General features: G+C 35.9%; 1 protein-coding gene and 1 long non-coding RNA gene across 7 annotated transcripts in view; one reads left to right on the top strand and one right to left on the bottom strand.

Moving 5' to 3' along the window:
- Nucleotides 1-20,849, bottom strand: part of LOC128237392 (synaptotagmin-7-like) — a 226,040-nt gene that overhangs the window by 21,014 nt on the left and 184,177 nt on the right. For 5 of the 6 annotated variants that reach the window (XM_052952893.1, XM_052952897.1, XM_052952898.1 and 2 more), the window contains 3 exons: nt 13,281-13,450; nt 4,267-4,381; nt 3,887-3,928 (listed from right to left, as the gene is read on the bottom strand). In XM_052952893.1, coding sequence (XP_052808853.1) covers nt 3,887-3,928; nt 4,267-4,381; nt 13,281-13,450 — 327 coding nt within the window. The remainder of the gene's footprint in view (nt 1-3,886; nt 3,929-4,266; nt 4,382-13,280; nt 13,451-20,849) is intronic. The other variant, XM_052952894.1, reaches the window with a different exon arrangement.
- LOC128237393 (uncharacterized) lies at nt 19,176-19,772 on the top strand. Its single transcript, XR_008261595.1, has 2 exons — nt 19,176-19,272; nt 19,516-19,772. It is a non-coding gene; the product is annotated as an uncharacterized LOC128237393 (long non-coding RNA).

The following is a 20,849-nucleotide window of genomic DNA, read 5'->3' on the forward strand; positions in this document are numbered from 1 at the left end:
TGGGCAAAATATAGGAATTTTAAGGTTGAAAAATCGACATTAAGAGCTTTGTAAGTGAACATTTGCTAACTTATTTATTGGCTATAATCATAAAATTTGTGTTTCACTTAAGCCACATTCCTTAAAGGGACTGTACACCAGATTGGCATCAAAAAAGTTTTTTTCTGTAACGAATCTCAGGACAATTTTTTTTTTTTTTTACTCTTCGATATCATAATTATAAAAACAAGAGGCCCAAAAGGGCCTATGCTCTACTGGCATGGCTCTTGTGGTAATTTTCAATCCAGAGCATGTACATATGAGTAATAGACAACAAATATATAGTTCATTCACTTTTTGTGTTTGGGTTAGCTAAAAAAGCTGCATGTTCAACATCTGAGGACAGAAAGTGTTGTAAGCAGATTAGTTGCATGAACTGATGTAATATGTGCCAAGTAAAGGTAATCTGAGGGTAAAAAATATTTGCTTTTTAAACTCATGGTCAAAATTTCATTTCTGTAGCTTTAAAAATGAAAAAAAGTTGGTCAAAAGCTCAAATTCAAGGACATCTGAGGACAACATTGATGCTCAGTAAAAAAAGGTGGGGCCAGCTTTTGCCCAAGGGACATTATTTCAAATGTTTTGCTAGACGGTCATCATGATGCTCCACAACAAATATCAAAGGTATGGGCCTTGTGGTTTGAAACAAGAAGATTTTGAAAATATTTCTTAAATAAGTCTCTAGGAAACTTGTGACCCCCGGGGCAGTGCCAGTTTTGACCCAAGGGGCATAATTTGAACAACCATGGTAGTGGACCACTAAATAAAGCCTTGTTCAAAATAGCAAGGATCTGCATAGCTGTTTCAGACATTTCCCAATTTAAGTATACCAAACCTGTGATCCCTGGGTACGGCCAGTTATGACCCCAGGGGCATAAATTGAACAAACATTTACAAGCAATTGTGACTTTACATGTAAACTTGGCTAAAAATAGACTTTGCTCATGTAGACTTGGCTTAAAATAGACTTAGCTAAAAATAGCATTTTTTTTTATACTTTTAAAAGCCATTATCTAGGCATGCATAAGCGGATCTGGCTGGTTTTCAAAAGGAACTAAGCTCTAATAGATATCTAGATACTGTACAAGTTTCATCGAGATACAATCAAAACTGAAGACTGTATCGTGTTAACAAGAAATTGTTTACAGATGCACGGACACACAATACTACGTACACATTACCATCGCAAAAGCTCTTCTGGCCTTTGGACTCTGGTTTCAAACCGTGGTCCCCTAAATTGCAGTCCAGTGTTGTATCCACTGTCCTACGAAGGCTTTCCCTTAACAGTTGGAATATTTCAGCTATATACCTAACTTGGTAATATCATGTGATAACATCGACTAGCCAATCACGCAAAAGGAATGAATTTTACTAGGTAGACATACCTAGTAATGGAAAAATACCAATAAATTGCGAAGTTTAAATGCATTGAACACATCGATACCAAGTTTATGTCAGTTTACGACAATTTTCCTCTTTTTTTTTTTCGCTATTTCATCATACGGAGTACAGCCCCTTTAAACCTCTCCACCAAGGCAGACTATGCTGCAGAAACACAACTGTGGTCACCAAAGTAGACACCTTTAAGATTTGATGTTCATCATACTCTTCATCAAAGGTGTCCAGATGGATAACCAAGGATGTACAACAGCAATTCTGAATGATAGTGATGGTTTAGAGGATAAAGACAGTCTTAAACTGTAAATAAACAATATCTAAATGCAGTATCAAACCTTTGAATAAGTTTAAATATATCCCAGCACCACTTTTTAAGAAAAATATAGGAAAAAAATCTAAAATATAGGAAAATATAGGAAATACTGTGAAATCATTAATGTTCGTGGGGCATTAATGTTCGTGGTTTTCGTGGGTAGGGTGATCCACGAATTTAAGATCCCACGAAATATAGACCCTTTATTCACTTTTTCAACTGCCATGTTATGTACATACTAGTTTATTCGTTACAGAAGTCGCAGTATACAGTGTTTATACCTGTCTCACTGTATATATTACTATCTTTGTTTTGTTAATATATTATATCTGCCTTTAACAAATAATAAACCAAATCAATAAAATGTGTTCTTATGAACTAAATGACAGAAGCACGTGTTTAAACGTGTGCTGTTAATGAAAATCTCCAGGTTTACAAGATGTGCTTGATGAGTGTCGGTACTCGATTGTTTTATTTAATGAAATAATTAATCGATTACATTGGAGGTTACTGAGCACCCAACATGACAAAGTACAAAACCACGCGTTCAATATGTTTATTAAACAAAAACGTGTGAATAAATATTGAAATGATCTTGTTTACTCAAATATACGCACCTTTTCGGTGTTTTCACAGTTTGCAAAATTCTTAATTGGTATTCAATGGCTTCCCCTATCTGTATTAATTATAAGGGTGCATCTTCTTTTATGACCTTAATTCCCAATTAAATCGATAATTGTCATGGGTATATGCACTAATTGGCATCTCGTACCACTTTAGCGAGTGTCATAAACTGTGTGACGTAGAAGACGGAAATCACGGGCCAGCGCGTGGAGATTATGCAGACGAATAGGGCTTCGCATATTCGTTTTTTTTTTTTCAAAAATGAAAAACCACGAATTTAAGTACCCACGAAATTGTATTATTTCGGCAAACCACGAAATTTCGTGCCAACGAATATAAATGATTTCACAGTATAGGTTTTGAAAAATATAGGAAATTTCTCAAAAATATAGGAAAATATAGAAATTGGTTGACGGCCTGAGTTATTGAAACAAATTCTATTAAGTGGTTAAAATTCATATAGGTGGCCATAGCTTCAATATGCATGGTCACTTCACATTATTGTCTGGCATTATTTCAATTGAAAAAAATATCGATGAATACATACACAGATTTTTCTTACGAGTCACCAACTTGTAGTCAATTGCACGCATAAATAACTCACTCCTATCTGTAAATAACTCGACACAGCTTGCAGACACTTGGATTCTTTTATTGTTGTTGCATAAATTGGGCTTTTTCAATAGCCCCATTCAGAGCCCCAATATGGCACAGGCTTTATAACATCACAAATTTAAATAATAGACAATCATACAACCTTGACCCCCTAGTTTCAGGAAGAGTATGTATTATAACAGTCAATATCTGATCTAATCTTCAATAACCTGTTAAAACTGCCCAACACTGGTTCCATCAAGCAGATAATACAACAACGAAATGTTAACAAAAACATGTCCATATTCAATAAATCACTCATTTCAATCAAGTTCTAGGAGAGAAAGGAAATTAAAGTTCTATGTCAATAAAATAAAGCAAACAAACCCTTCATTCGGAGCTCCTCGGCCATTTTATCAAAAACAACCTCGGATGTATGCAGGTACATCAGTTGAAGTAGTTCGTAAATTTTTGAATTATATCATTAATTAAATGTAGTGTTTTAGAGTTGTATTTATTGATCTAAGTTAAAATTGATTGCCATTGAATTGTATTATTACAAACATATTTAAGAATCCCAACAGTAATGTCACAAAGTTTAACTGCTAAATAAAATTACTACGCGATCTACTTGCAGTGGACTTAAACGTACCACTTTTTGAGTATGTAAACCGTCCAAATACATCCGAGGTTGTTTTTGAAAAAAATGGCCGAGGAGTTCCGAATGACAAACCCTCGTTTAAACTTCATTTAACTAAAAATAATCACATTCCTTTTAAAAATATCTGATTAAATTTCAAACCTGGTAAAACTGAAAGGTACCAATAGGATAACTACCCTCATAAATAGGTAATAAGTGACCCCAACCAGGGATGGGGGCGGGGAGGATTTGGAGCAAATGTTTGTGTGCATGACTACCTGCCCCAAGTTTGGGCTTTTTGGCTAAAAAGTGATGGCATTCTGTAAATTTAAGCCAAAACGTAATAAATGTTTGTAAATAATGTGCTTTTTAAACTGAAAAAAATCACCATTTACTACACAATTATATAACATGTCCAAAATATCTTTGTCTTACTTAAAGTTTTTTCAAGATCAATACAAATACAAATATTCTTTTCATTTAAGGAAATATTTTCCAAGTTAATGAAAGTATTGGTCAGGTTTTTAATAGAATTATGCTTTTCTCAATACAAAAGTTCTAAAATACATTAAGCAAGCTCTCTGAATTATGGAAAATGATAACTGAGGCTAGCTGTACAATACATAACAATGGTTAAAGCAGTTAAATATGAACAAACCTGAGGCTCCGGTGATGTCCTTTGCCTTGAGATCCTTGGCCTTGATCACTATCACAGTAAGGCGTCCCACGTTGGGCTCATAGCACAGCGATAATAACAGCTCTCCTAGCTTGCCCTGAAATAAACATTGTCACTGTCACAGAAAGGTGTCCCACGTTGGGCTCATAGCACAGCGATAATAACAGCTCTCCTAGCTTGCCCTGAAATAAACATTGTCACTGTCACAGAAAGGCGTCCCACGTTGGGCTCATAGCACAGCGATAATAACAGCTCCCCTAGCTTGCCCTGAAATAAACATTGTCACTGTCACAGAAAGGCGTCCATCTTTGGGCTCATAGCACAGCGATAATAACAGCTCCCCTAGCTTGCCCTGAAATAAACATGGTCACTGTCACAGTAAGGCGTCCCACGTTGGGCTCATGGCACAGCGATAATAACAGCTCTCCTAGCTTGCCCTGAAATAAACATTGTCACTGTCACAGTAAGGCGACCCACTTTGGGCTCATAGCACAGCGATAATAACAGCTCTCCTAGCTTGCCCTGAAATAAACATTGTCACTGTCACAGAAAGGGGTCCATCTTTGGGCTCATAGCACAGCGATAATAACAGCTCTCCTAGCTTGCCCTAAAATAAACATGGTCACTGTCACAGAAAGGCGTCCCACGTTGGGCTCATAGCACAGCGATAATAACAGCTCCCCTAGCTTGCCCTGAAATAAACATGGTCACTGTCACAGTAAGGCGACCCACTTTGGGCTCATAGCACAGCGATAATAACAGCTCTCCTAGCTTGCCCTGAAATAAACATTGTCACTGTCACAGTAAGGCGACCCACTTTGGGCTCATAGCACAGCGATAATAACAGCTCTCCTAGCTTGCCCTGAAATAAACATTGTCACTGTCACAGAAAGGCGTCCATCTTTGGGCTCATAGCACAGCGATAATAACAGCTCTCCTAGCTTGCCCTGAAATAAACATGGTCACTGTCACAGTAAGGCGTCCCATGTTGGGCTCATAGCACAGCGATAATAACAGCTCTCCTAGCTTGCCCTGAAATAAACATTGTCAGTGTCACAGTAAGGGGACCCACTTTGGGCTCATAGCACAGCGATAATAACAGCTCTCCTAGCTTGCCCTGAAATAAACATTGTCACTGTCACAGAAAGGCGTCCCACGTTGGGCTCATAGCACAGCGATAATAACAGCTCTCCTAGCTTGCCCTAAAATAAACATGGTCACTGTCACAGTAAGGCGACCCACTTTGGGCTCATAGCACAGCGATAATAACAGCTCTCCTAGCTTGCCCTAAAATAAACATGGTCACTGTCACAGTAAGGCAACCCACTTTGGGCTCATTGCACAGCGATAATAACAGCTCTCCTAGCTTGCCCTGAAATAAACATTGTCACTGTCACAGAAAGGCGTCCATCTTTGGGCTCATAGCACAGCGATAATAACAGCTCTCCTAGCTTGCCCTGAAATAAACATTGTCACTATCACAGTAAGGCGACCCACTTTGGGCTCATAGCACAGCAATTATAACAGCTCTCTTAGCTTGCCCTAAAATAAACATGGTAATACATGGTAACTGTCACAGTAAGGTGTCCAACTTTGGGCTCATAGGACACTGACCATTTATTAACAGCTCTCCCCCTCAAATAAACATGGACAGTTTTACAAAAGACAAAGAGTACCTCTAGGCACAAATGTTGCCTGGGTTACAAACATTGTCCATGTGGAATGCTGTGAATGTTTTCATTCAGGATCAGTAAGACCTTAGATGTGACCTTGACATTTAAGCTAAAGCACCAGGCTCTTGAACAGATTGTCATGTTATTCTCTAAATGTGCTAAACACTTACAGTTACCAGTGGAGGAAATTGCCTGGTTGGAAAACAAAGGGATTCATGGCATGAAATATAACTGTTACACCACCATGACAAAACCTGATGCACAACTCCAACTTCATAATTATGAGACAATGCTGCCCAGGCTGGAGGGCCCACTTCAACACTGGAAAACATGACTTTAGTATTAGTTCTGTTTGAGCAAATTGTCCTGGCTACAAGTTTTTTTTTAACATGGGACACAAGCATTATAAAATATTTCCATTTATTTTAATTCTTTGTTCTTCTTCAATGTAAACTTGGATGTACCCAGCTTGCAAGGGCAGAAAAACAAGTGCAAAACCTTCATTGGAAATTTCTATCCAGTCGATGGAATTGGTCTTCAAAGCAAAGAAAATCATTACAAAAACATTTATAAATTTTGTGCTGTTATGAAAATGAATTTGACAGTGATGATTATACAGTTTTATTCAGCTTCATACCAGACAAATTACAGCTTGTGGGTTTGAGGGTTGGAAAACCCACATAAAATATTGCACCTTTGAGAAGCATAATACTGGGAGACTTTCAGAAACACATTAAATGTCATGAACATGTAACCATTACATGAAATTTTGAATTGTTTAAAACTTTCCACAATGTTACTCAGCCAAAACCAACAAAAAGCCAAATCTTGTGGAGTCAGAAAACACAATTATTCCCAGACAAAAAGCAATTGACAAAACAATAAATAAAATAGTGCAGATAAGCCAGAAACAATAATAAAAGTTAATGGTGTAGTTCAATGAAATAGGTCAGTTTTGTCCCATCCCTCTAGTTTATGGTGTTGTTCAATGAAATAGGTAGGTTTTGTTCCATCCCTCTAGTTAATGGTGTAGTTCAATGATATAGGTAGGTTTTGTCCCATCCCTCTAGTTAATGGTGTAGTTCAATGATATAGGTAGGTTTTGTCCCATCCCTCTAGTTAATGGTGTAGTTCAATGAAATAGGTCGGTTTTGTCCCATCCCTCTAAGTTATGGTGTAGTTCAATGATATAGGTAGGTTTTGTCCCATCCCTCTAGTTTATGGTGTAGTTCAATGAAATAGGTAGGTTTTGTCCCATCCCTCTAGTTTATGGTGTAGTTCAATGAAATAGGTAGGTTTTGTTCCATCCCTCTAGTTTATGGTGCAGTTCAATGATATAGGTAGGTTTTGTTCCATCCCTCTAGTTTCTGGTGCAGTTAAATGATATAGGTAGGTATTGTTCCATTCCTCTAGTTTATGGTGTAGTTCAATGATATAGGTAGGTTTTGTTCCATCCCTCTAGTTTATGGTGTAGTTCAATGAAATAGGTAGGTTTTGTTCCATCCCTCTAGTTTATGGTGTAGTTCAATGAAAAAGGTCGGTTTTGTTCCATCCCTCTAGTTTATGGTGTAGTTCAATGATATAGGTAGGTTTTGTCCCATCCCTCTAGTTTATGGTGTAGTTCAATGATATAGGTAGGTTTTGTCCCATCCCTCTAGTTTATGGTGTTGTTCAATGAAATAGGTCGGTTTTGTCCCATCCCTCTAGTTTATGGTGTAGTTCAATGAAATAGGTAGGTTTTGTTCCATCCCTCTAGTTTATGGTGTTGTTCAATGAAATAGGTCGGTTTTGTTCCATCCCTCTAGTTTATGGTGTAGTTCAATGAAATAGGTAGGTTTTGTTCCATCCCTCTAGTTTATGGTGTAGTTCAATGAAATAGGTCGGTTTTGTTCCATCCCTCTAGTTTATGGTGTAGTTCAATGATATAGGTAGGTTTTGTCCCATCCCTCTAGTTTATGGTGTAGTTCAATGATATAGGTAGGTTTTGTCCCATCCCTCTAGTTTATGGTGTAGTTCAATGAAATAGGTAGGTTTTGTTCCATCCCTCTAGTTTATGGTGTAGTTCAATGATATAGGTAGGTTTTGTCCCATCCCTCTAGTTTATGGTGTAGTTCAATGAAATAGGTAGGTTTTGTCCCATCCCTCTAGTTTATGGTGTAGTTCAATGATATAGGTAGGGTTTGTCCCATCCCTCTATTTTCTGGTGAAGTTCAATGATATAGGTAGGGTTTGTCCCATCCCTCTATTTTCTGGTGCAGTTCAATAATATAGGTAGGTTTTGTTCCATCCCTCTAGTTTCTGGTGCAGTTCAATGATATAGGTAGGTTTGTCCCATCCCTCTATGTTCTGGTGCAGTTCAATGATATAGGTAGGGTTTGTCCCATCCCTCTATTTTCTGGTGCAGTTCAATGATATAGGTAGGTTTGTCCAATCCCCCAAGTTTTTGTTTCTTATTGGAATTAGTTCACCTTTTGATCAAACAATGTGCTTTATGCTGGAAATCTAGCAATGTTTCTTCTAGGCCTCTCCAAGGACATCACAATTCTTGACAAAATTGCCTTTCAGACAGATTTCATTGCCACGGAATCATTACCCACAAGGGACCAGGCCTGTTGTCACACGAAGCTAGGATTTGATCTTACAAGCTTAGTGCAGGAAATGGAATTGCTCCATGATTTGTTGTATATTAATAATGGAAAGGAATGTTACTTGATGTCCAAGTGTGTAAACAATTGGGGCCTGAATTCCATTGGGTTATTTTGTTATCTGCTTTAAATGTAATGGCAGAAGAACATTACCATAGATAAAGTTTAAGTCGTATATGTAAAGAAGATTCTTAGAGTAGATATTGCTGTGTACAAAAAAATGCAAATTATAACATTTTCAAAAGGCGTTTTGTTCCATTACATCTTAGTGAAAGAATGTGAAAAGTGACATTATTACAAATAAAAACACACTCTAAATGTTGTAGCTGTATTGTTATGATTTCCAGAAAACCTTCAGTTGCATCATAGGTTAAGCAAAGGAACATTGAATATGACAGAGAGAACAGGAAACCCACAGAACAACAAAAACATTTTCAGTCTTTATAATGTCATCACTGACTTCTCAATAGTCTTGATCTAATTATTATGTTTTGAACATCAATGTCAGTTACTAATTTCTCTCTTAATGCTGAAAGTGGTATTTATAACTGTAAGGACTGTAACAAGTCCTTTATTCAATGTCATGATTGCTGCCATGGAGTTCTGCTTTAATGAGACCATGACAAATGAATATTCCATGTTGTAGTCATGGTAACAAATGTCACATTTTATTCAATTTTGGTTTGTTACGATAGTGAGCGGTCACACGGTGTTACATCAATGAAAGTGTTTAGGCATATATTAAATTTCCAGGTTTTTAATAGATGAAGGGGTTATTTTTAAAAAAACATGCAAATTGGTCTAACCCCTTCTCTAATTTTGATAATTATTTTTACAAAAGGCTATATTTTGCCATGATTCTCTTCATGAAAGTCCTCCGATGCGCATGCTTTTTGTTAAAAACTGATCATCAATTCCTTTATGCCTGATTTCCTGTTGTCTTAGCTTATAAATGCATTCTTAAATTGAGTAGGATATTGATTGACTTAGTGCAATGGACGGAAAATATTGAATGACGTTTTCAATGTGTTGTCTCTGGGTGGTCAATGCGTTCTTAAGCTATGTCAGTGGAGTTCTCACCACAACCCCTCCACGCTTTTACTACAACTATGGTACGTTCGTGCCACGTTGAAGAAGACCTGATGTTTGGTTGTTTGGTGCTTTACACGTTTGTATCAAGTTCTTACCATGTCCTTTCAGGTTCTGAATAGTGATCATGTATAAAATAATACAGGATTCAACTCCCTATAACTTCATTTCATACCAACACTAGATATAATGAATGAAAAATGTTTCTGGCAACAACAAAAAAAATCAGCGGTGATGGGCAGAGATACTAAGGGGGTTGGAGTGTAAACAACATTGAAGGAAGGGTTAAAAATGGCAATGGGGTTAAAGATGTTGGCAGGTATGTAAATAACAGTGATAAGAGGGCTAAAAACACAAGTGTAAACATTGACAATCTAAACAACATCAAACGTGGAAACAATGGCAATGGAAGGGGTATCAACATGGAACTGGAATAAAATATTTGGTATCCGAGTTTCAAAACAGGGAACCAAGTATTATTTAGTGATAATGAAGATGAATTTAAGACACTTAACGGTGTACCAGGACCCAGAGAACACCATATATCATGGAGGGCAACCAGAACCTTTAAGTCAGGTGTCCGACCAGATTCCTTAATTTTTTGGAAGAAAGTTGGATTATAAGGAATCCAAAATTGAAACAGAAATTAAATCAAAAGCAAAAACAACAAACATTTGACTTGCATCTCTATTATTTAGCAAAGGGTGTACTTATATATAATAGCACACACTGTCGGTTTGTGTGCCAATTTCCAGTTTCAAATATTTTGTAGATGAAGTTGATTTGCATTCTTCTTCTTAATATATATATTTATAATTAATTCTATCATAGATGAAAGCAGATCTGACCTTTTACAGCATACATCATGTGAAATTCTATTGAAACAGACAATGACTGATATAAAAGCCCCGGTATTCACCCATGAAATTTTTGCGAAAACAAAGATGAATTGACATATTTTTGAAGAGATTCCAGACTTCAGAAAGGGACTATATAAAGTTTAAACTATAAGGTCTAGCATTAGTTCCGATGAAACTTGGATGGCAGAAAAGATTGTTGCAGTATTGTACGATGCATCCATGAAATCCCTTTTGAAAGTGAGAGAATTAGAGACACTGCTGTTATCATAAGTCGTGAAAATATTGAATCTTTACTCATAACATGTACATAATCATACAAATCAACGGAATCTTTACTCATAACATGTACATAATCATACAAATCAACGGAATCTTTACTCATAACATGTACATAATCATACAAATCAACGGAATAATTTATATACTTTTGCGACAACTTATCGCCTTGAAGACTTGCTAGTAGATGAAACAAGAGCTGTCACAGAGACAGCGCGCTCGACTATTCCGCCGCTTTTCAATGTTAGGATTGAAACCTTTTGGGGAAACATGCATGGATCACTGTTAGATTAAATTTCAATGCAATACATGGTGTGTTGAGATATTAACATAAATGTGGTTACATGCAAAATTTTAACAAGAATTTATAAGTCTAATAATAAAGGGCCATTACTTGCAAAATACAGTTATCTAACTTGGTTATTCAATTAAGTTGGGTGGTTGAATACCATTGTATAAAGTCTCAGTGCAATACATCAAATAAGTTGCTGAGATATTATCCTATGTGTGCTAACAAGCAAGACCTTAACCAGAATTTCTAAGTCGCATAATAAAGGGGCAAAAATTATATATTATAAAAGATAGAGTTATCTTACTTGATTAAATAAGAAGGTTAAATAGATTGGAGCCTGTGTGTAAAGTTTCAATGCAATACATGATGTATTCGCTGAGGTATTGACTTAAAAGTGGTTACATGCAAAACTGTAACCAGAATTTCTATGTTGAATAAAAAAGGGGCCATTATTTGAATTAAATGCAAACTGAAGTTATCTTACTTGGTTATTCAAGTAGATTGGATGGTTGAGTACCATTTTATAAAGTCTGAATGTAATCCATCAAGTAATTGCTGAGATATTAACCTGTGTGTGCTTACATGCAAAACCTTAACCAGAATTTCTAAGTCAAACAATAAAGGCCCATAATTTGCATTATATTCAAAAGTGTTATCTGGGAATACATATCTAATGTTTCAATGCAATACATGATATATTTGCTGAGATATTGACTTAAATGTGGTTACATGCAAAATCTTAACCAGAATTTCTAAGTCGAACAATAGAGGGCAATTATTTTGCATTAAATGCAAACTAGAGTTATCTAACTTCGTTAATTAAGTAGGTTGGATGGTTTACTACCATTGTATCAAGTATCAATGCAATACCTCAAGTAGTTGCTGAGATATTAACCTATGTGTGCTTACACGCAAAACCTTAACCAGAATTTCTAAGTCAAATAATAAAGAGCAATTATTTGCATTAAATGCAAACTAGAGTTATCTAACTTGGTTAATTTAGTAGGTTGGATGGTTGAGTACCATTATATCAAGTATCAATGCAATACCTCAAGTAGTTGCTGAGATATTAACCTATGTGTGCTTACACGCAAAACCTTAACCAGAATTTCTAAGTCGAATAATAAAGGCCTTATTATTTGCATTATATTCAAATAATTGTTATCTAACTTTAGTATCTTAGATAGTTTGGAATACATATCCAAAGTTTCAATGCAATAACTGATGTATTTACTGAGATAATGACTTAAAGGTGCTTACATGCAAAACCTTAACCAAGGTGTGACGCCAACGACGACGCCAGGGTGAGTAGTATAGCTCTCCTTATTCCTCGAATAGTCGAGCTAAAAATGGTGTACATAATTAGAAACTAGTACAAGTTAAGCAAAAACATACAAAGATAAAAAAAGCCTTCCGGAGTCAGAATGTCTATTCAATGTCTTGTACCGCAGGATTTGGTCAACACCTGCCAGAGACTAAAAATGAAGAGCAAAAAGTACAAGACCTTTGATTGCCCTTGGCTTTATTCAGGAAATCGTCCCATGTCCATGAGAGGAACAAGTTAAGGCCGGATATTAGTCTCTGTTAATCCTCTTGGTCAGTGTAATGGGGGACAATATTAATGCTTCACAGGCCAAGGGGCAGTGTTTCCTACATTAATAATGTTGACAGACAGTGAGAAACAATATTTGCTCTCAAAGATAAGCCAATCTCAGATTTTCCTGAAGTGAAGAAGCAATATTTGTGATTGGCTTTGACCAAAAATGGTTTGGTATTGAAGTCACATCTCCATTCCGGGTCTTAAACATTTGATATATGTGATGATAAACATTGAAATGCTTGCTTTCAATGGTGCTTTAATTCCAAGAGGAATTTTGTACGCAAAGGTCACAAGTCTTAGCTGACTGGCAGCACACATTATAAAATTGTCTATGCAGCCAACTTCTTAGTTGCAGGCCACTGCTTGCCAGCTTGTAAAATACCAATGAACTTGGTCTGACCAAATAATGATTTGTCTACAAATGCATTTACAAAAATGATACTATTTCAGACACTTTTACCAGAAGTCAAATTTATATAAAACTATCAAAGAAATTTAAGAAGTGATTAATAGTTCTATCCTGCATTATATGTCGATACTTGCCTCAAGTCTTTCACTTACCCTACTGTCCTTGCAGGGAGCGAGGAACTTCCACATGAGTGGGGACATCGAGAGGTCCACCTCATTCAACGGAATGTACGTCTCCCCGATCGGGTCGTCTCGACTGAACCGGTCATAATCAATCACCTGTAGGTACAACGTCTTCTCTAAAAGCTTGTTGTGAGGCCAGCCTGGAAGAAGGAGGACAATATAAATCAAATGTTGCAGTACAGACCTGAGGGCATGTGCAGATTACATGAAGCTGGAAACAGGAACGAGGCATGCTACCTGTGACTCATCTGGCAAGGGGTGTGTCTGAATTTCCCAGAAATTGAACAAAAATTCCTTTTTGATATACAAGAAAACATTGTCTGAGATCGGAGGAATTCGTGGCAGGGGACAGGATCCAATATGTAGAAGCAAGGGATAAATATGTCAACTACAGATTGCCTCAGACAAAGCCTGTGTTCTAGCAAGATGAAATATTTTTAGGAGAGGTTTTCTTAGCATATTACATGCAGAGTAACTTGTAAATTTTCTACAAGAAAGATGCACTTTTTCATCCTTTTTCTGTGTGACATATTCTCGTTGAGAGTTCAATTTTCTGTTTCAATTTGTTGAATTCCTTCCAGTTGCAATACTTTTCACTGCTTTCAGAATGTTAACTTGTTGCTGGATTATTTCCTTATCAAATTTTTAATCAAACATCTTTAGACAGGAAAATTCAACACAAATTTAAAGGACATCAAATTCAGACATAAGGCAATATTGACATTATTGACAAAGGCAAGATTTTTTATGACCAATTTTTTTAAAGACACCTTTGAGAAAATCCAACCTTTATGCGACACTTTATTCAAAACTGCTGTATTCAATGTTTCCAGAATTTGCTGATTCTTAATATGGTTTACTTTGTTTCAAGTCATATTATAACAAGAACTACATGTATATCACAGGAAAGTTTCAAACAACCCTGATTTGGCGCTCATATAGCCATTTCAAAACAAAGCCATTTCAAATCAAAGTGCTATGAAAATCAAAAGCAAAGTATAATTGCCTGCATTTATCTGTCTGTTATGGAAATCCAAAAAGCAGTTACAATGCTATGACTGAGATATGAAGAATTGCTATATAAGAAATTCATACAGGGCATTCTGTTGACCTGTTTAACTTGAAAACATTACGTTTTTTTCATGAAGTAAATGGCTTACCACAAGAAATGCAGTCATATGAATTTGCCCAGGCATTTCAGAACTTGACTAATATGCTCTTGTTGACAATGAGTAATCATATCATGACTGAATAATGGCATTTTATTTTGATATAATATTAATATTGATAAATACATTACACCTGAAACAGACTTATGTTATTATTTAATTCTCGGCAAATCATGATTGATAGTGATTGGGGTCAAACACGCGTTCAAAGTTCACAGCAGCAAATGAAAGAGGTGTGGTACATGTAACACAGCGGAAAATATCCCTGCAATTTACCACGATGACACAATCTCTCTTGCGGCAACAAGGCGTTGTTGCTTTTTGTAAGAAAAGTGTGGTTGCTAAGTGTATGTGTGACACACCTCCCAATGGTACTTTACAAGTCTATGAAGTTTGATTGAAATCCAATAAATAGTAACAAAAAAATGGCTGAGACAGTAAGAACTGCATTGAAAAACTCAATTTCTTCAACCTATGTCAGACCATCAAGTGTGACTTTCATGTAGTGAAAGCTTTATTATTATAAAAGTGTTCTACGGATCTGTAAATTTTGACTGAATTTGCAAAACAATAAACAAACTATAACTGTGACACAGAGAATTGCTGTAGAATTCATTTGATGCAAATTTGATGTCCAAGTGTTTCCTTGACGGTAGAGATGAGAGCACAAGTTATATGCACAATACACAATTGGTGGTGCACTCTGACTCTACAAACATTCATCAAAATTCAGCAATAGTTGTGAGAAATGGATGCATTACAAAAAATTGCTATTAAAACGGATTGTTTGAATTCCTAATAATTATAAGTTAAGATGTTATAGCTGAGACTATGAAATCCATATTGTACAACAATTACCTCAATGTTTGACCTAGACTATCTAAGAAAACAAATTCTTTTCCGACAAATGGGATTGAAATCCCATTCAAAAAGGTATTATGGCTGAGACCAGGGCGAGACCGACTGATGGCCTAGTACAGACAATGCTTCAGGAGCATAAAAAAGAACATTTATATCAAGAGAACATTCTTCATTATTCTTCATTCCTTGACCTGATTGAATCAAAATGAAACGCTCAAACTCAATAGCACAATAATGAAATTTGCATTAGTTTCCTGGTAAATGCTAACAAGTTAATGGAGACCGCATCAATATCGGATGACAATATAACACGGAATAAAGCTGGGCAATATTAGCCCATGATATTACGACAGTCTTTGACTCATCTTGCAGGATTAATATTGATCGCAGTTTTACGCTATCACACTACAGTGTCCACCAGGTTTTACTACAGGGACAGTTCCTGATGTCACAACTATGAATCTGCTCTCCCCAGATATGACAAAGCCTACAATGAAGCTTTTATTTATTTGAATCAATCTAATATCATAAAAGCATTGGAATCGACTGCATGCAATCTCAGACACACTCATAGTGTCACTGCAACTGTTGTATTTCACAATATATGACAAGCTTTATTTTAACAAAATAGCAAAAAATATTTCACAAATAAAACAACACAAGCCCTGCAATTGAATGCCTGAATTAATCACTCTCCTTTGCATGATGTTAAGCGAGAGTTGGTCTTGTGTCATGGGGGTAGATGTCCAGTAACCAGAGACCACAAGACTAACTCACAGGCACGAGTTGAAGGCTGGGAATTCTTAATGAGAAGTGAATGCGCTCATCCACTGTACTGGACATTTATTTTATCAAGCACTGTGAGACCAACAAACTGAACAGGTCTGTCACATGAACTTATTCACGGCAAGGTAACTTTGTTATAGGAAATATTCAAAAGACTACTGGATTGAAAAGCCTTGAAGCTGCACTCTCACAGATTGAACGTTTTGACAACTTTTTTATTTATTTTCTTGGAAAGAGCCAATTTTTGCGAAAATCCATGGAAACCTGTTATATAAGAATGCTGACAAAAAATCAGAGTGCAGATGTTTATATTTAAGTTCAAAAATTGATGTTTTATGCGTTTTTCTTAAACCGTAAGTAATGGCCGGTTTAAGCCATAAAACATTAATTTTCAAACGGAAATATGAAAATGTACGATCTGATTTTTTGCCAGCAATCTTATATTATTGGTTTGCAGATATTTATGCAAAAAAATTGCGCTTCACAAGACAAAAAATAAAAAAGTTGTAAAAATGGTATATCTGCGAGAGTGCAGCTTTAATCACTACTAAAAGTGATCAGAATACCTTTAATCAAACCTTCCTAGAATCGTTTGAAGTGATTTCATTAGTCAGAAAATCACCTGCAGATTAAAAGTTAATGTAGCATTGGTATAAGAAGGGAGAACTCCATGAACTTCAAGTGGAATGTCAAAGACATAACACATGCTTTGAAAACCACTGATATTTCCAATACATTACACCCATTGGTCTTGACAACCATAAAATAGATTACATAATGAATTGAAATGAATTCAAGAAGATATTTCATCACTAGCAGAGAGAAAGTTTTATGTTATTAACACCAGAAAGGAATTGGTTAATCTGTAACACATCATCACCAACATGGAACAATGTTTGACAAGCTCACTCATTATGATCAACCTTTAATAATCTCTTTACAGTAAAACTGCGATTGCTCGAGGACGCAGGGGTCCAAGCTCAAACCTCGAAGGAACAAATGTTTGGAATGACCCAAGTTTCAATATCTCAGTTGGTTATAAAATGTCTTTCAGTGTTTTTTAATTTGAAGTCGTCAAACCGTATGTTTACTTCAACACTGGTTATGTATTGCGTTGTGGAAATCGCTCATATGTTCAAAAGCTGTCGTATACTAAATGTAAAAGAAAAAACAATAAATGAATAAATAGTATACAAAAGGCCTATTTTCTAAACAAGCAACATATATGACTGTTAATATGGCATTTGTCAGATTTAAGTTTCCCAAAATCAAGGATTGATAATTGGCACATCTTGTCCTTCTCGCGAAACTATTGAACCACTATGGTAGTGTTTTATTAATATTTTTATTTAACTCATAAATTTTTTGTTTACATTTCTTGTCATTAACTTCTCATAATTTTCTTCTCAAATGCTCTTATCAACTATTAGCGGTCATGCATTAACAGTTATAAATGATTATTCACACCTTAACAAATCTCCTTTAAACCATCATTGCAATTTTTACACTTAAAGCTCGACCTCGAGGGATCCCCGGTTTTCCAACGCCTGTTCGAACGACCACAGTTTTACTATATGAAAGTTTCTTCTGTTTGTTAGCATGCAGCCCCATTTTATTATCGTCCAAAGAACATATTTCAAAACATTTGTGAAACATTTTTTTCCTCTAACAACTTGTTTAAGGCCCAATTCTACAACTATACTATCAAGTTTAATGTAACCTTTAACCATCTTTAATAAAGGCCCAAATTTACAACTATACTATCAAGTTTAATGTAACCTTTAACCATCTTTAAGGCCCAATTCTACAACTATACTATCAAGTTTAATGTAGCCTTTAACCATCTTTAAGGCCCAATTCTACAACTATACTTTCAAGTTTAATGTAACCTTTAACCATCTTTGATAAAGGCCCAATTTTACAACTATACTATAAAGTTTAATGTAGCCTTTAACCATCTTTAAGGCCCAATTTTACAACTATACTTTCAAGTTTAATGTAACCTTTAACCATCTTTAAGGCCCAATTGACCTTACGACAGCGGCTTCTAAGCCACGCCCCCTGATTTCAAGGGAGCGAACTCTGTCTATGTCCGTCAAACAAACGAGGAAGTAATGGCGTCTTGCGTCGTTTCGCTATCCGATATTCCTGACAAATTATCATAAATGTGACATTACAATGCGAAAAAAATAGAAGTCAAAGGAATTTGTAACTGGCTGCTACATCGGAAGGCTCGATATATCTTTAGAAAATGACGATATCTAACATTGACGGGTTGAAATCTATCCAAGTAAGAGACGGATAGCCGCCATGTTGTCAACATTGACATCGATACAAAGGAAAAGCGTGTGTGTGACGCATACTGTAAATGCAAACAAGGGTAAGTTTAACTTTTAATAACTCCGGTCCTTCTTACAGTATTGTTGAATTAAAGATTAAATCATCGCACAATATGAGTAAATCATAAATGGCCCGAATGGGGAACCCGGAAGTGACATTAAATAACAGTTACATGCCAGCTATACAGTATAACCTTGTATTCTATAGTATGAGCAGAAATGGTTTATTGGAGTTATGCATAAAAAGTTTCAGTTCTAAGCGATTGAACACTCCCCCTTATGAATAATAATGTAATAGTTGACAAGTGACAATCGTGGGTGATACCAATCTGTAACTTTTGCATTGCTCAAACATTCACATGCTTTGATTTTTGTTCTTACAGAAATTGTGGAACATGTTCACACACTCTGGCTGTAAAAGTAGACCTGGGAGGAAAATTGCACCCGGTGTGGGACTCGAACTCACAACCACCAGAACACTAGCCCGGCGCTCTAACCAACTAAGCTGACCGGGCAGCTGGTTCTAACCCACACACACACTACCCTCCCCCCATTTACCGGTTAAGGCTGGTGGAGGGTCTCCTGCTATTTACCGTTGACACCATTAAAGTATTCTGATTGATGGAGATAAGGAAGTCCCCTTATTATTGTCTTCAACAAGCCTACCACAACAGGGGACCTAGCATAAGACCGGAAACCGCCCCCATCCCCCCCCACCCCACACACACACACACACATGATATTTGCCAGTCCAGGCAATGTCAACCGCAAGAGAAAACCAGTGATGACAAGTTTTACAAATAATCGGTAGGACCTATTTTAAAGCTTTTTATAACATTTAGTTTTACTTTGCTGTACAAAAGTAATGGACTATTTGTCCAGAGAAAAACAACAACCACAAAACATTAGCTATTATCTTGTCAATATTTCATTATGATATACATGTAGGAAGCAAACATCAAAGGCAGTAGCATTTACAGCTAGTATTAATATATTTAACAATACATGTAACTGATTTATTTTAATATTGGCATCTTTTATTTATTTCAGGAAAGTGTGGTCTTTTGAAGAGAGTTCTTGAAGTTGTTCAGCATGTTGTTTTGATGGATTCTTGGAAGGATGTACCTCTATGATGTTAGCTTCAGTTCTGGAGTATAACACCAGTTGTTGCATATTTAATATCAGATTTATTAAATACATTGTTGTTTTGCAAACATTACTTAAACTTTGATATTTCTTTGGTGTTTATGTATGATATTGTAGGTGAATATCTCTTTATTGCAATGGCAAATATATTTTAAAATATATAGCATTAGCAGAAGTTATTTTTCACTGTTAAAGCTGCACTTTCACAGATTGATCACTTTGACAACTTACACAGGATTTGATTGCATTTATCATATTTTGGCTCGGAGAAGTTTGCTTTGTGATTTATATATTAGGTCTTAATTTAAAGAATGCCAAAATAAGACGATTCTGAGACAAAAAGTGTCAAACTAGAATTCTGTGAGAGTGCAACTTAAAGAATACTATTAATCGAGTGTGCATGTGATCCGGACTCTGAACATTGGATGAACTATCATTAAATATTGTAGATTTACGTAAATGGCCCAAAATATAAGAATAACAATGAAAATATGTACATGTTTGACTTGTTCTTTATTCATAATAAGTCTATGTCTTTACAGCACATGTTTGGCCGAATCAAGTTCTAATGAACATAATAATTGATTTAAATGTACAGTGAAATAAATTGTTTCATACAGAAAATAATACCTTAACGATTCAGACCGATCTGTTCTTGTTTTTTTTTTGGTGGCTCAAATATTTATCTGAGTTTTGGAGGAGGCCTAGCTGGTGTGAGCTGGACAAATACAGTAGCTGCTTGAGGGTCAGGGTTTTCTTGATTGGATTTCCCGTCGACAAAGTGCTGATATGAAAATAAGAAATCTATGAAATGTGTCAGAATGACAGCTACAAAAGCCATTGTTTACATAGGATCCATACGAGTAGATGAGATTCGGAAGCATGTGATGGTTCGGACAAAAATTTAGTTGTACGATATTTCCTGATTTACTTTGAAAGCAAAGCAGTTTATAAAAACTACATAACGGTATCAACAAAAATACCTCTATCTTGAATGAAATCAATCGTGTCCATGTTGAACCTGATATTAAATGGCCATTAATGCCGATTTGACAGTTCACAAGCCAAAGCATAAATGTACGATGTTTATAGTTTAAAAATAGTAACACTTATTTAGGTCATGCATGGACAATTTCAGTATTAAATAAATTTTGAGCGGATTGAAATAAGTAGTTTTGTTCAAAAAAAATACTTTTGTACAGACGTATAGATGTTTCGCCTTTGAACGATCTTTCAAA

Source organism: Mya arenaria, chromosome 6 (assembly GCF_026914265.1).
Source record: "Mya arenaria isolate MELC-2E11 chromosome 6, ASM2691426v1".
Lineage (NCBI taxonomy): Eukaryota > Metazoa > Mollusca > Bivalvia > Myida > Myidae > Mya > Mya arenaria.